We start from the raw sequence: 16,180 nt of genomic DNA, 5'->3' as shown, positions 1-16,180 counted from the left end.
TGAAGAGAAAGCATGTGTCAGCCTGGAAGCTTTACATGAGGCTGGGTAGCAAATACTAGAAATGGAAGACCTGAGGAGAACAGGGATGGGAAAAGCCAACAGAGCAGAAAGAAATGGGATTGTGTGGGGACTAGATTATATAAAGATTTCCTAGGGGAAGGAAGTCTGGGTTATGCGAGGCTGTCGTAAAATGGTCTGACCATGGGTGAAATATAGTATGTGGCATGTTTGCTGTTTTGCAGAGGGAGGTGTCACCTTTAAAAGTGTTGTTCCAGCTGCTATAGCCTTCTTTTTCTCCCGATACATTTCTAAGCCAATTAGTGATATGGAAAAAAATAAAAGGAGCTTTGTCGATAAAGAATGCCATTTCTCCAGTCTCCAGGACTCGACTTATACCAAATAAAATGGTCTTCAATTGGAAAGAATAGCCAGAAAAACCTCTGAGGAATAGACCTGCCTTTTACCAAATGATTATGTGGGAATTAGGGATGGTGAACCCGGCGGGGACCTGTAGGCAGTACTTGAATAAAGAATAACAGAAAGGCAAAATACTGCACAAGGGCTCTCTGTCAACTGAAGACAGGTCTGTGCCAGCTAGTCACGGGGAAATACGGGCATGTTCATGTTGCGGAACTGCCAGCTCAGGTCTCTCTGGGCTCAGGATCCGTGCACTGTGCTCTATTACTTGGTGTAGCCAGCTCTTAAATCCACTTTTGTCCTGCTCATGAATTGTCCCTGGGGCGACTGCCACATCCACAACAGAAAGGGCAGGGCAGGACCTCGCCATAACTCAGCTTGTCTTGGTTTTCATGTAACGACAATAGAACTCTCACATAAAACAAAGGCCTTCCCAATATTACATTATTTGTTCAACAAGATACTTGAACTGTTACAGCTCTGCATGTCCTTTTTGCAGCATCGTTCACAGGAGAATGATGTGCACACCATCTCCTTTGAAAACGTACAGAGACTCTTGGAATTCACTTCTCTGCATACTTTCAGCAATGACTTTGATCTGTTATGCACAAGAATAAGGAGTGCTGATTTTCAAAAAAGAAGGCTTCTAATACTTTTTTTTTTCAGAGCAGAATGAGGTCACAAAAAAGATCCATCAAACATGGGAGCTACTCTCAGACAATGCACTTCTTGTTTGGCAGACTCAAGAGGATGAAAATTGCTACTTTAAAAAAATACACGGACAATGTAAGAGGGCAAGGTCTTGATCTTACGCATCACCGCTCCGCAATTGGTGGGATGATGTGAAAAAACAGACCATGGAAATAAGTAACTGTTCTTTAATTTCATTATTTAGCACTTCTTTCCCATGTTTTCATGTCAGTGAGAAATTGCAAGTAGTTCCCTTAAGCAGCTCATGAACAGAAGCAGGGAACAGTATTTTGGTTTTCTTGTTGAAAGCAAATTGCCTTTGATCTGTCTCGTGTCATTGTGACCCAAGGGCCATTCGTGACTAACGGATGACTGATGAAGTTTCTTTCTTGCAGTACGATATTGTTGGACATTCAGGAGATGGCTTCAACATCACCTTGGTTGGGAGTGACAAAGTTCCCAAGAACAATAAGCAAAGATTAGAGATTCTTAAGGTAAATCCTACTGATAAGTGATGGTGGGTAATTAAGGATTTTATGACTGCAAAGATAAAATTGTAGGTGGGTCACAGAATGCAGAACATAAGGAGAGTAAAATAAAAGAAAGACAAGAAAGCAGATTCTGTGTATTTGCATAAAATTGAAACAGGACCTTTCAGAGACATGGCAGAAAACAAATTATGCCAAAATAGTAGAAGCTACATATGTGTTTTTCTGGACTGCTGTGTCATAAATGTGTCATTTTGACTACCTGTCAAAGGATATAGGAGGTTCCAAGCATTATACAGTGATATAGATAGCTCTGCCTAAGTCATGTGGTGATATTATTAGTGCGTAAGTGACTAATTTAAACTGTAGAGGGATCCCAGGTCAGTGATTTAGCCTGGTACCCTCAAGAAGTTGTGTGTCACGGTAGCAGTGGGAAAATGTGCCAATGCTAGCTTGAAAACATGTTAAATCACAATTGCAAAGTGAGTGTATTCACCAAGATTTTACTGTAATAGGATGAAGAAAAATTGAGTATAGTTTGGGATTTACCTGGTTGGCAGCTTGATAGGTTAGAACTGTGTATTTGAGCTTCCTTCAAAAAGTATTTTTAAAAGATCGGCAGCTACTTGCGTTAGGAGAACTGGATTTTCTAACATCTAGAATTCCTTGCCTTCTGCATAGGAAACAGCTTCATCGATGAAAATAGTGTATTCATTTCATAAAAGCTCAAACAAAATGTTTCAACATTTTTAAACCTTGCTGCCACTGTCAGGGGTCAGATATTTGATAATAACTGTGACACTACTAGGCTTTGGAATTCTAGTGCAAATTATAAACAGGCAGGAGCTGGTCACAGCATTAGGAAACTAAGACCTGTTTTCTTCCTTAAAGACACAGGAATGTTGCTACTCAAACTGTAGCTGATCAAAGGTATTTTACCTTCCCTAAGCCCCAGTCTGATTACATCCATGTGTGGGTTTTGATTGTTTGACCCACTGTGTTTTTAAGAAGTGTTGTCTGTCTTAAAATACAGCATATTATGTACAAAAAGCTGCATCTTCTGTAGTATCTGGAGCACTGTCCACATCTGTAATATGGAGACATCCTCTAATATAGCAAAACTGAATATTGACTCCTTCCTGTGCCAGCTGAAATGAATGTTTATTCCTAAAGTCATCTGACGTATTTCCACTTGGTAATGCTGTGCACACAGGTTATGCATGCCCATGCTCAGTTCTGCATGAGTGGAGACCATACCTTGGAAGGGACAGAGCATGCCATTCGTGAAATCGCCAAGGAAGAGGCTGACGAGTATTTTGTTATCGTCTTGAGTGATGCAAATCTCGAGCGATATGGTATTCAGCCATCCAAGTTTGCCCAGGTCTTGACCACCAACGCTCAAGTCAATGCTTTTGCCATATTTATAGGATCCTTAGGAGACCAGGCAGATAGGTAAGTATATTTGTTTTATGCCTAATTTGTTTCCATTCACCATAAATCTAAACTATGCTTTTTTTGCAGTGAAGTTAGGCATAGTTGCCCATGCTGGTGTTCTGCACTAAGGTTTTGATCGGAGTATCATAAAATCATAGAATGGTTTGGGTTGGAAGGGCCCTCTAAAGATCATCTAGTTCCAACCCCCCTGCCATGGGCAGGGACACCTTCCACTAGACCAGGTTGCTCAAAGCCCCATCCAACCTGCCCTTGAACACTGCCAGGGATGGGGCAGCCACAGCCTCTCTGGGCAACCTGTGCCAGTGTCTCACCACCCTCATCGTAAAACATTTCTTCCTTATGTCCAATCTAAATCTACCCTCTTCCAGTTTAAAACCATTGCCCCTTGTCCTGTCACTATGGACCCTGGGAAAAAGTCTCTCTCCATCCTTCTTATAAACCCCCATTAGGTACTGGCAGGCTGCTATAAGGTCTCCCCAGGACCTTCTCTTCTCCAGGCTGAACAACCCCAACTCTCTCAGCCTGTCTTCATAGGAGAAGAGGTGCCCCAGCCCTCTCATCATCTTCATGGCCCTTCTCTGGACCCGCTCCAACAGGTCCCCGTCTGTCCCGTGCTGAGGACCCCAGAGCTGGACGCAGGACCGCAGGTGGGCTCTCACCCGATGGGAGCAGAGGGGCAGAATCCCCTCCCTCGACCTGCTGCCCACGCTGCTGGGGATGCAGCCCAGGACACGGTCGGCTTTCGGGGCTGCGAGCGCACGTTGCTGGCTCATGTCCCATTTTTCATCCATCGTTCTTTTTTTTTTTTTTTTAATCTACTGATGAGGAGCGGTAGCTTCTGTCTTGCGTCAGGGAGGACACTGGTTCGTGGGTCGTGGCAGACATCCCTTACAGCCAGCTGGTTCAGAGCACTCTGCGCATCCGAAGGGAGCACCTGGAGCCGTCCTCCCGCGGGAGGATGTGCGCTATCCCCCTGCGGAATATCGCTGCGTAGCCGTGATGGAGACAGGGTGCCTGGGCCATTGCCCAGTGTGCGGTTTGAATGTGTGTGGGCCTAAGAAAAGAGATTAAAGCAAGAGAAGCTGGAGTTTCATGGTCTTCAAAACTGCCAAAAATTTGACTCGGGTACTCCCCTTGTGTTACAGACGCCGATCTTTGGAGAGTCTGAGCCGATATGCCTATTTTTAGGCATACTACATAATTTCACTTTAAATTGTTTGGGCACAGGGGAAAAGAAGGAAATTCTGTCCCAGGTGTCCCTCGGCTGCACATCCACTGAGGACCAGTACACACAGCAAAAAGCTGGTATAGCCACAAATATCAACAGTGCCTTTTCTCCTTCTGTTCAAGCCTTCAACTAGAGCAGAATGAGAGAAGGCCCAAAGGGAACTGACCCCCCGTACGTAGTTTTAGTCAGAAAAGGGTTGAAAGATACTGCACAGCCACCATTAGTCCTGTCTGCGGGTCTGTACATCAGAGCTGCGTTATGCATGAAAAGAGAATCCATTCTGAAAGATTATAATTACAGAAAGTCCTTTTACTTCTGCTAGGAATGAAAAAAAAAAAAATTAAAAAAAGCATTGACCATATCCTGCTGTGTAAGCGGAGATCTTATAATTGCCTAGTTCACTGGGTATGGAAAACACACACAATGCTGTCACTGAAACGCATTTCTATGTACGTGGAAGTGCAGAATTAGACAAAGCCTTCCTGTGACTGCTGTGGGGGAAGGAGAAGGGAATTCTCTGTTGCAGCTTTTTGAAAAACTCACTTTCGAAGTGAGACTAAACTTAGCATTGGAGAAACGGTGTGGAGCGTAAACTCCTTTAAAAAGCAGTGAAAAAATAAATTCCAAGCCTGCTGACTGGACATGAGGGAGATGGGGGTTGTAACATGCGTCTTGTTTACCTTTTTTAAGGGGGTTAAGCTGTGAATAAAAATGTGTCAGGCTAATATTGGCAGAAAAATATCTTTCCAGCTAATCTGCCGCCATCTGAAAGAGGAAATACAAAGAGCACATTTAGAATTCACTGGAGGTGTTGAACTGAAAGAGCTGTGGGTTCATGGTAATCTATTTAAAGGAAGTAACTATCTGCATTTCCAGAGTAAATCTCTAGCTGCCCTCAGCAAACCAGCTGTGGTAATACCTCGTGGGGTCACTGGTACCTTGATCAAAATGGAGTTCTTGCACGTCAGAAAGAGGACGTGAATAGAAATCTCTAGGAACTCTTGATGTCTTGCCGAAACCACCTCTGTGACTTAGGTGCTCTCAGCGTTTCCTCCCACTGCTGCTTTCCCGTCTTAAGGAACCCTGGGAACATAATTTGAAATGGTAATCGTGTCTTGTCCCTCGTTCTGCTCCTTAGGCTGCAGAGGACACTACCAGCGGGTCGATCCTTTATTGCCATGGATACCAAAGAGATCCCCCAGATTTTGCAGCAGATCTTCACATCTACCATGTTGTCAAGTGCCTAAGCATCACTGATGTCACGGTGCGTCAATTCAAAGAAGAAACCCACTCCTGCTGGAGATACAAATCCTAAAGCTGAGGATAAACACAGTTGTTAATAAAATACATACTGTTCTCTAATCAGCAAAGCGACCCAAATCTGCACGACAGCCGGGCTGTAAAATTTCACCCAAAATCTCTCAACCGACTTAGCGCCTTCAAAGAATTGCAGCGGAGCGGAGGTAAATTGCAGAACGGCAACAGAACGACTGTTTTCCTGGAGGGAGAAATAAATAAAGGACAGCTTGTGATCATTCCTCTGACTGCCATGTTGCCAGCGCTACAGTATCATCTCACCCTGTTTTATTAAACACGGTTCGCTGGGATTCGATAATGTTATGCAAGGCAGAGCCAGGCAGTCTGTTTCAGTGATTTGTGTGCATATGTTTGAATGGGTAGTTAACTCCATCTCTGATTTAAACAGGACTGCTCTTGTCAGGCAGGAAACCCTTCCTTCCTCTGCCGTTGCTTTCTTGTCCTGACGGGCATCGGGGCTTCACCGCTGGATGCTGGGAACAATGGAGCGGTTTGGGAACGCTGACCGTCGCGTGTAAACATTCATTATCTGATCAGGCACGGTGCTCAGAGTTGTCAGATCTAGAGAAAGTGGCTGTTAAGAAGGAAAACAAAGCAAAAATAGATTCGTTCAGTTCTGCCTCTGAAAAGTAAGGGGAAAGGGTCAAAAAGGTCTTAAGAACCCAACAGCCGGCGTTTCCAAAGAGGGAACTACTGCCTTGTCTCCTTTGCGTGACCGATGGTGCTGTCCCGCTGCCCTGTTGCCCAGAATCCCTGGGATGGGCTCGGTACGTGGAGGTGCCTTTTCGGTTGGGAGACAAAAAAGTTACTAATGCTTTGCTAGAGTTCCTTCGTGGTCTGTTTTGCTTGGGTCTTTTGAAGATGAAACTGGAGGAGAGATCTAGGCATGAGAAAATAAGTTCTTTTTTATAAAAGAAGAGGAAAAAAATCTATTTTTATTTTAGCAAGATATCTGTGTTGGAGTATATTTAATATCCAGGATAGTTATAAAGGCTTATTTTATAATTCAGTCAGCTGGTGTTTGGCTTGTCCCATAAGGCGATAATTCCTCTTTATGTACTAAAGAATAGATATCTTGTAGTGCATCGGGAACACTGGAATACTTGATGAATTGAATGTATGATTTAATTAAGCTGGGGTGGGGGATGTGCATCATCACTGATACTCTGCTGATATTAATTTCAGGGTAACTGAATAGCAAAAAGTCCAGGGAGAGTACTTATAAAAATCTGAAGGAGGAATTGCAGTACTTCACTTCTAATATTTCTCTTAATCCCGCAGTTGCTCAAACCGCACTGTGAGCAGTATATTTGGAGGGGAGGAGGCAAATTAACTGGATCTTGTTAAATACAACCATCAGTGGTTTAATTTCCAGTGGTCATTCTCTACTCCATCAGTCCTGCAGCACAAATCTTTACCAGAGCATCAAAAATGTCCCATATTTAGGATGTGTTTCAAAGCCTGGCCAGCTTTGAAACTCTTCATGGCAAGAGAGGACGGAAGACATTTTTCAAAGGCTTGTTAGTATTGTTATGAGAACTATATATGTGAAAACAAAGAGGTTGAAGATGCAATTCCTGTTTGAAGAGAAGGGAATTGGGAGGAGAAGGTTGAGAAGGTTATCCCTGGCTGGGACGAATGCGTGTTCACGCACATACACACAGACGCGGCTACTAAGGGGAAGTATGCTTCAAAATATAAATAACTTGGTCCTGTAAACACATGATAAGAAACTAAATGCAATAAAGAATTGGCATATTAGTAAGTCTGTTAGTAAATGTGTTTTTACATGGAAATTCCTTCAGCACCTCTGCTTTTATTGCCACCAGTCCTTCAAAAAAGAAGCATTTTATTACAGTTAATTAGCAAATATACTGTACACTTTCTAGATTACTCAAGTGGATAAACTTTCTCACCTCAGATTTACATGCAGTGTAGTACTGTTACCTTTATCATTAAAAAAAAAATAGTGTTACTTAAGGGAAACTCTTAAGGTAAATCCAATTTTAAACCTTTTGTTTGAGTGTCCCTGTAAACTGTATCTCATGTCATGCTATATGAAGTTACCTTTCTGTAGTGTTTGGTTTTATTCTTTGTTTTGGGCGATGTCTGTTGTGTTTCAGTTCACGTTTCATGGGCCCACAGGATACGGCCACGTCCAGGGCCAGGCCCGGCCAGGAGGGAGGCTGGGAGAGGGGGGAAGCAGGTCGCGGTAGATTTTGAGAGAAAGGGAGAAGAAATGAATGAAAGTTGTTTTTTGGGGTGGGTTTTTGGGGTTTTTTTCAGTTCAGAAGGAGGCGTTGGGGGTTTTACTTTTAACAACGCTTCATTGCAGAGCATATTTGACCCGAGAGCATCTCTCTAAATTGTAACAATTCAGGGCAAATTTTTCCCCAGGCTGAGCATCTCTCACCTGCTTTAATGCCCATCGCTACCCCAGGGAAATCAAAGCAGCAGCTGTGCTTTTCCCTCTCTTGCAAGGACTGGCAGTGTTATTTCACTGCTCAGAAATTCAACCAACACTCTTCTTTCATGTCCCTGGGACTTGCAGAGCTTCTTAATTTGCATTTATTTTTAATTAGTAAAATGCTTAAGAGTGATGTGGCTTTGTGTAACTAACAGCAGCGGCAGTGACTGCTCTCATTGCAATGCAGGCACCAGCGCTATGTGTCACTCATTCCCTCTGAAAGCGTGTTAAGGTATTTTTCATCTCTCCTCACAGTTTATTAAGGCACTTTTGCACTCATCGGTTTTTATGAAAAGGCACTGTTTTGGCGAATGAATGGAGCTGCCGGTTAGAGCGGGTCCTGACCTATCGCTGATGCTTTAATAGCATTAGTCACATCAGCAGTAGTGATTTTAACTACCCCTTATAATGCAGATTTTGGTCTACTTCTGTTTACATATGTAATGCGTTCATGCTCACTAGCCAGTTAGTAACAGTACGCAGTCATTTAAGATTATTACTTAACTGAGGTGCAAAAAAAAAATGTACAGAGAGCCCAGGCAGATGTGACTTCAGTCAGAGCAAAGCATGTTCAACGTTTAGGGACGTAAGCAGCTTCGCACAACCACGTGTAAAAGTGATGGGTTAGCGTGAAGTGCGAGGAGGGTTAGGAGGGACTCGTGATCTTTGACTCCAGCAGTCTTTTTTTTTTCTTCACGTCTTTCCTTTACCGACACTAGGTGTCAAACATGATTGAGAATGTCATGCTAGAGCTTATCCATTCGCCTGATAAAATTAAGACTAAAGATGCTCATCACTGATCAAATATACTGATGTAATATTCGAGGAAACAAGCATACAACAGGAGATTTAGATACTGTATTATATGTGCAAAATCAAATAAAAAAAAGAACTCCGATGCCTAGTTGAGAGTACAGGTGAGAGATGCAAGAATACCAGAGGTTTTCTTTATCTATACAGTTAAATTTATTTATTTTTTAATTATTACAAAACAAGTATTAAAATAATTTCGACAATTCATTTAAAAAAACAAGCAATTGTGCTGTGTTGGCTATTGCACATTATCATGTTTGTTAATAAATGACATTCCTACAAAAATGAAAATGTACAAGATATTTATTGAGAAATAAAAATACAATTCCTAACCACTTATTGAATCCGGAACGCTGATTTGAAAATATAATTGTTGTACAGAACCTCTAGATTAGAAAAGGTTCAGGGTTTGGTTAGTTCTTTAAATGCTACTGTTTTAGTGAAAATAAGTAAAGCTCTTCAGTTTGCCTGCTGTAAAGATAATGGAAGTTGTTGTTCAGCTCCTAGATAATTCTGCTTCTGGGGCAAACATGTCTATTTTGACCTCATTTAAAAAAAAAAAAAAAAAAACAACCCAACTTGCATTTTATCATTTACTATTCTTTCTGCCAGCATCTGGGGAGAGCAAACACACTCTCCTGTCTCGACAATGAACCTTGCAGAAAAGGAAAGTTAACATTTCTCCCTCTCATCCCCTGTGTACGCTGTATAGTAACAGCGCTCAACACATGGAAGCATCTTACATGGTCCATTACGTGTGGAAGACATTTTGGCCAACGTACGAGCTGTCCAGCGGTCCCTGAACATCACAGACGGTAATTTACAGTCTTCAACCCTGGATTGGTGCTCTGGCTGTTACAGTTAGTGAATGATAGATGTTGATGCCCAAAGCATTTGAGCATTTTAAGTCAAGACCCTCCCGTATCTGTTGATTTAAAATATCTCCCACGCCGTACGGGACTGTGCCGTTAGGGATCTTTTTTCCAAGACAATTCTTGGTGTGACCATGCTCTTCGCTGGGAATGTTGGTGCTCTCTAACTCAAGAATGTATGATTGTTTACAACGGTTTGTAGTGAACAAATTCCCCTAGAAAAAACTATGCTAGCAAAGCCAACCGTTCAGCTGAAGGATTTCATCTTCTAGGAGACGGGCTTTACACTAGATGTTTTAATCCTTAAAACCAGAAAAGGTCTGTGTTTATCACCAGTCGCGCACTGATTCATCAGCAGGCTATTTTAGAAAGTCCTTTTGCAAAATTACTGCATGTATATGCCTCTATCAGTGGTTTATTTCTCAGTATGCACATCGCTGCAGTGTGATGCACAGTATCTATTCAGCACCAGCAATCCTAAGAGGAAAACTAAAAATTACTCTCTGATATTACAAGCATTAAAAGGTTATTTGTATTGTTCAGTCTTCAAACAGGTTAAAACTCCCTAGAGCTCATGGTGTCATCAAAATAAACAGCTAACAAATTGCCTCTCACAAGAGCTTTTGCTTTTGAGATTGTTATGACAATGTGAAAAACATTGTTACTGAATGAAGTATTTTAAAATCAACTGCATTTTCTGGGAAATGAGTGTATGTATGTGGGAAGATTTGAGGAAGAGATTCAACATTTTTCAGGACGAAGGTGATGGTGGGTTTTTTCAAAGATGAAGACAGCATTATAAAATTTGAATAACTTGTTTTTTATGACTATCTGTTCTCCAACTTTTGACAGGATAAGTAAGCATATGAAAATCTACTTTAAAAAAACCAAACAGATATCCTTCTCATTACTCACAGCATCATTAGTCTGAACCTCTGGCATGACTGCGTGCAGAAAAGTTCTGTGTCCTCCACGCTACACCTGTAGCATGATCCTATTCAAGAAAAAAACTAATTGCAGTAGGTATACTGGTAATGTGAAAAAAAAAAACCAACTCAGATTCTGACCCTGGGTTCCCCAGCCATCACATACAGTTTTGCTTTGGACAGGCTGAGCTGTGCAAAGCCAGGTAGGGTGGGAAACCAGACCCTGCCCGAGGCTGCAGATCCTTACAGCTGGGTGTAATCTGGCACCAGAGCTCCCCGGTTCCAAAACAACCATAAGGGAAGAGAGCAGGAAGGGGAAAAAAGGACAAATTCCTCATTTTTCAACCTGCTCAGCTTCCTGAACTGGCTTGTCTTGAACACCAATGCAAGAATGGTCAGGAGAGAGGCAGACGAAGGAGCAGGGATGGGAAGATCTACCAGGCACAGCCACAGCAATAAAATTACCCACCATAAAAACCACATCCCAAAGCCAGGAGAGGCTCAGCTGAGGGGCCACGTTCAGCTCACAGAGCAGGAGTGAGATGGGGCCCCGTCGTGGCCAAAACCCGCCACGGGGACCGTGCAAGACGGAACCATCCTGACACGGGGCAGACGGATCTCCGCTGCTGGAGTCAGCACCGCCTCGGAGCCAGTATGGTCCCATTGGCTTCAGCCCTTCAACTCTCTGCTGAAGCATCCTTACCAGTAACAGGCAGAAAACAAACTCCATCCCTACCCCAGGCATACGTTGAGGATGAATTGAGGCTTGTAAACATCATCAGACAAACAGTGGCATGGGCTAAACCATGTGTGTTCCCTGAATACTAATTTTATGAGCTTTTTTCTCCTTTTTAAATGCGTACAAGTTAGTTCCTTCTAGCACAAGCCAAAATTTTAAAGTTCCTGGAACCTCCTACTGCCGGTGGAAACAGTCACAGAGCACCTATAAACTAAATACATCTCACAAATACGAAAAAAAGCCCTTTTTATACCAGGACTTGATACAAAATCCATTCTTAGCAACAGCCATTTCAGGTCAAATCATTAAATAAGTGTTTTATGTTAACTTCTCTGGCCAGGCTCTCTGAGTAAGATGACAATATTACATGCAGACGGTGGTTTGGAAAAAGTCCAAAAATAGCATTACTTGGTTAGGAAAATGTGTTATACAGGACGGTGATATGAGGAATGGTGTTCCAGGTATTTTTTTCTGTCGTCGTAACTAAATCATGCTCCCTACCATCCGTACCAACAAACACCTGCATTTCAGCTTGGATTCGTTCGGCATCTGTAAGGTCGCCTACTGTGGTTTCCAAGTTGACAATTACAAATAAATTAGGGGGTTTTTTTTAAAGAAATGCATTTGGGTAAGGGCAGGGATGCTCCCCTGCCGTGATTTACAGAGAAGCGTTGAAGCAAGAAACATGCCTCCCTGTTATCATAGTGCTGCACAAGCTGTCCCCATCCCAAAAATATTTGGTGGTAGCAAAGGAGCAACCTTAGCATCGCCTCATCTCCTCCTGCTGCTGGGGCAATGCAGGGGAGGGTAGTGCAGGGACAGATTTAGCAGGGACAAGGACATCAGGGCATCTCCGCTGGCCCGTGCAGCTCACGAACCTCCATCCGTGGCGGTGACCCCACCAGCGGCTCCTCTCCCGCCCCGTCCTTCTTCCCCGCTGGGGGTTTGTGTCCTGGTGGGACTCCGCCAGCCTAATTCGCTGCTTTGTGCTCGTGGGAAAGCCCAAAGTCCATTTTAATGAAAAGCCTGCAAGCTCTGCATTCAGCAGCAGAAAGCGCAGCAGAAATTTGATGCACCAAAATGACTTTTTTTTTTTTTTTTTCCCCCCATCTGATTTTTACTCAAAACTGCTCTGCAGATCCCTCCCACTCCCTGCTGTCCCCAACCCCCTTGGCATTCCTCACCGTATGGAGGGTGAACAGGGAACACTGAAACTCCCTGACCTCTTTCTCTGCTGTCACATTCAGGGGAAATGACCGAGTACCTCACTGCATCCATTTAGCAAAAAGTCACATAACGTGCCCAAAATGAGCAAAAATCATACTAGAGATACAGCTGCCGTAGTCCTCCTCACTCCCTCAATTTTCTGACGTGACCCACTTTTGATGTGGCACGCTTCCAAAAGAGCAAGCCAGACGCAAGAGATAAAACAAGACCTTACATTCATCAATATATTTGCTGTAAGACCCTGGCTTAGGGACCGGTTTTATGTTTAAGCACAGACTTAGTACAAGGGCTGAGCATGCAGGCAGCCTGTCCTGGTTTCGGCTGGGATAGAGTTAATTTTCTTTCTAGTAGCTGGTGGAGTGCTATGTTTTGGGTTCAGTATGAGAAGAATGTTGATAAGACACTGATGTTTTCAGTTGTTGCTGAGTAGTGTTTAGACTAAGTCAAGGATTTTTCAGCTTCTGATGCCCAGCCAGCAAGAAGGCTGGAGGGGCACAAGAAATTGGGAGGGGACACAGCCAGGGCAGCTGACCCAAACTGGCCAAAGGGGTATTCCAGACCATGGGACATCACTCAAGAAGGTCTCCATGCTCATGCAACAGCAGGTTTCCCTCTTTGTTGTGGTGCATTTAAGAACTCAAAGCTCTCCTCTCCTCTAGTGCCAGCTCAGAAAAAAAATCTCTTATCACCCCCACCCCAAATCACTCCTCTTTCTGCTGCAAACAGTCCCAGCAGACCAAGGAGTCTCCACAGGGTCTGGTCTTTTGCAGGCAGGACAGGTTGGAAGCAGAAGATCTTAAAATACATAAGCTCTGGATTAACACAGCACAAAAGCGATGCCACAGCACTACGGAGCCAAGCCCTGAGCTGCAGCGTGCATACCCAAACATGGGCCAGCGTTAATGCTGCTTGTGCATTGGATGCCAAGAAGTATAAATTCTTTTATGTGGGTTTTTAGCATGTGATGTTATAGCTCTAAACTCATTAATAAGTCTTATAATGCAATAAAAACATAGAGTGTCCTTTCTCCTCTGCTTTTTAATTGATCAACTGTGAATTTTTATCCATGTGCAAATGAATAGATAAATTGTTCAGTTAGAGAAGAGCTAGATGCTGCCAAAGGCCAAGATAGCATTTAAAACTAGTATTTTGTGTCATTAATCCAATAGCATAACCCTTATAATGAAGTTTCATGTGAGCCTTTTGAGATGTTATTTGCATACTCCACAGAGCACACCTGTGATAAAATCCGTTACAGAAATTGTAGTCAGCGGGTGGTTTTTAGAAGCTTCCTACTTCTCTAGCACTGGTGTGCACCCTCATTAATGTGCCTCAGTAATGTGATTTGCAGGGTGAAAAAAAAGGAAGCAGCTGTTCTCCAAAAAAACGGAAAGTCAAAAGATCCTTCCCTCCACCACCAAAAATGATGAAGAGGGAAAGCAGGCGAGGAGAAATCATTTTGCTAAAATAAATGAGAGCAGAAATAGATGCGAGAGGACTGGCTAGAAAGAGGTGGGAAACGATCCAAAGCCAAGCTGGGGCAAACAAAAAAAAGCAAGTGGCCAAGAATAAGTGTGCCCAGGCGCAGACTAAGACAGAAGAGACCCTAGACGAGCTCTTTTCCATCTCTATTTAATCTTCTTGAGTGCCAGTAGATGTCGGACTCTAGACTTGGCATCTCCTCATCCCACCCCGTAGACTCTTCCCCTTCGAGGTCAGGGCTTTGTGGGGCAGCATCTCCCCGCGCTCTCGGCTGAAACCTGTTTCGCCCGTGCTCCAGAAACGAAACGCACCTCTTCGGGGCACCCTGGCTCTCACCTCACAGCCTGCAAAGCCCAGCCTAACTGGAGAGGATGGCAGACAGCAGCCCGAAAGGTCACGAGGCTTTTTCTGTTGTCGTGGAGGAGTCTGAAAGCAGCATTATTTAACTCAACCGGCCGCTCTTAACAAAAGGGACATTGTTTCTCTGGATGATTTCTTCTAGGAAAAGCACGTGTGTAAATGTGGGAAACTCAGACTGGCAAGGCAGCGAATGTCAAAGTTTAGTCTTTTTTCGTAACCTCCAGAGTTTTGGATGGACCTGGACCCACGCTGTGAGAGACAAGTCTCCAGGCCAGAATCTCCACCTCCCTCTGGGCAGTGATACTCGTTGCCGTCAGCTTTCCACCCAGCTAACGCGCAGAACCACTCGTGTACCTAATTACTTACGTAGCCGCTAACGTTGTCCTCCACTGCTTTAGGGTACAGCTCGCGTCACGTACCATTTCTTATCTCCTGCTTGAGTAGGATCACTGCAAGAGGGGAGAATTCATTGGGTTTAACCTTGTTATTTGGGATATTTTCTTGCGGATGCTAATTAGCCAGCCTTGTCCACACCGGGGAGGATATACCAGTACACTCCCAAGCCCCCATAAGACAGGCATGCCTCATATAGGAAAGGGTGGGGAAAAAAATGCCACAAGCCAAGGCTTTCTCAGAGACCATTAAAGTGTTAGGGTACAAGATTACATTAGGACGAGAGAGGAATTAAGATTCTTGCAACAAACCCATGATTAAGACAGTTTTAACTTAACAAGGGCTAGTGCATACAAATATTTGAGTGTTTGAATATCCCTTTCTAGTAACTGAAACTCCCGATATCTTTGCATCAGTCGTGGAGCCTTGGTTAACACTGAAAGGCACCAAGAGGAAGCAAGCTCTTTAGGGAGGCAAAACCAGAGGAAAATTTATCCATAGGCATAAAATTAACTATTATTTCCATTGCACATAGCTGGGGTTTGAACATTATTTATTTTCAGTTCAGATGCTGTGGTGTTTGTGAAGACACAGCTGGTAGTGCGGTTTAACCTTATTTTTCTGGAAAGCTAGTTGTTTTATTACTATCTATTTGATCTCTTGTGATTACCATAAAGCATGCCAAGAGCTTTGCAATAATTATTTGCTTATGGAGAAAACTTAAAGCAAAGAGACATCCTACGATTGCATTAACCCTCGCACAGCCAGATGCAATGCTACTTAGTGCCAGTTTTGGCACAACCTAATTGTAACAAAAAGTGCTTTAGGAACAGTCTAGCTCCATCTTGCATGCCCACCTGAAGATGACGCTCTTCATTTAGGCTGACAAGCTCTGTTAAGTTATGCTATGTGTACCTCATGCATATTAAAAAAAAAGAACAAGAACAGAGCAATCAGAGGATTTTTTGAGGGGATATCTTCCCTCTCCTGGTGGGCACAGCGAATGTGTTGGCTCCCATCACTCAGGGACCACCAGGGACAAAAGGGCAGCAGGATGGCAGCTCTTTGGGTCAGATCGAAGAGGATCAGCCCCAGCCCACAGCGTGCAGAAAAGCAGGAGGAACCTAAGGGTGTGGACAAATAAGAGGCTCAATGAGATGACTAATCCATCACCCATGGTCCTGTTGGCTATTCGGCAAGGTGCCGGCACACACTAGCCTGTCTCTGGGTCTACCCAGACTTAGACCCCCACAGTCAGTGGCCGATTCATTTCTATGCGTTCCCCATCTTTTTAGCACAACCCTGT

General features: G+C 43.5%; 1 protein-coding gene across 1 annotated transcript in view; it reads left to right on the top strand.

Moving 5' to 3' along the window:
• Nucleotides 1–9,244, top strand: part of VWA8 (von Willebrand factor A domain containing 8) — a 191,499-nt gene extending 182,255 nt beyond the window's left edge. The window contains exons 43-45 of the mRNA XM_075046133.1: nucleotides 1,503–1,601; nucleotides 2,809–3,047; nucleotides 5,417–9,244. Coding sequence (XP_074902234.1) covers nucleotides 1,503–1,601; nucleotides 2,809–3,047; nucleotides 5,417–5,525 — 447 coding nt within the window. The 3' untranslated portion in view covers nucleotides 5,526–9,244. The remainder of the gene's footprint in view (nucleotides 1–1,502; nucleotides 1,602–2,808; nucleotides 3,048–5,416) is intronic.
• Nucleotides 9,245–16,180: the final 6,936 nt, after the last annotated feature.

This window comes from Buteo buteo, chromosome 14 (assembly GCF_964188355.1).
Source record: "Buteo buteo chromosome 14, bButBut1.hap1.1, whole genome shotgun sequence".
Classification (NCBI taxonomy): domain Eukaryota; kingdom Metazoa; phylum Chordata; class Aves; order Accipitriformes; family Accipitridae; genus Buteo; species Buteo buteo.
Note: the sequence above shows the minus strand (reverse complement) of the source record. Positions and strands in the feature narration are given on the sequence as shown.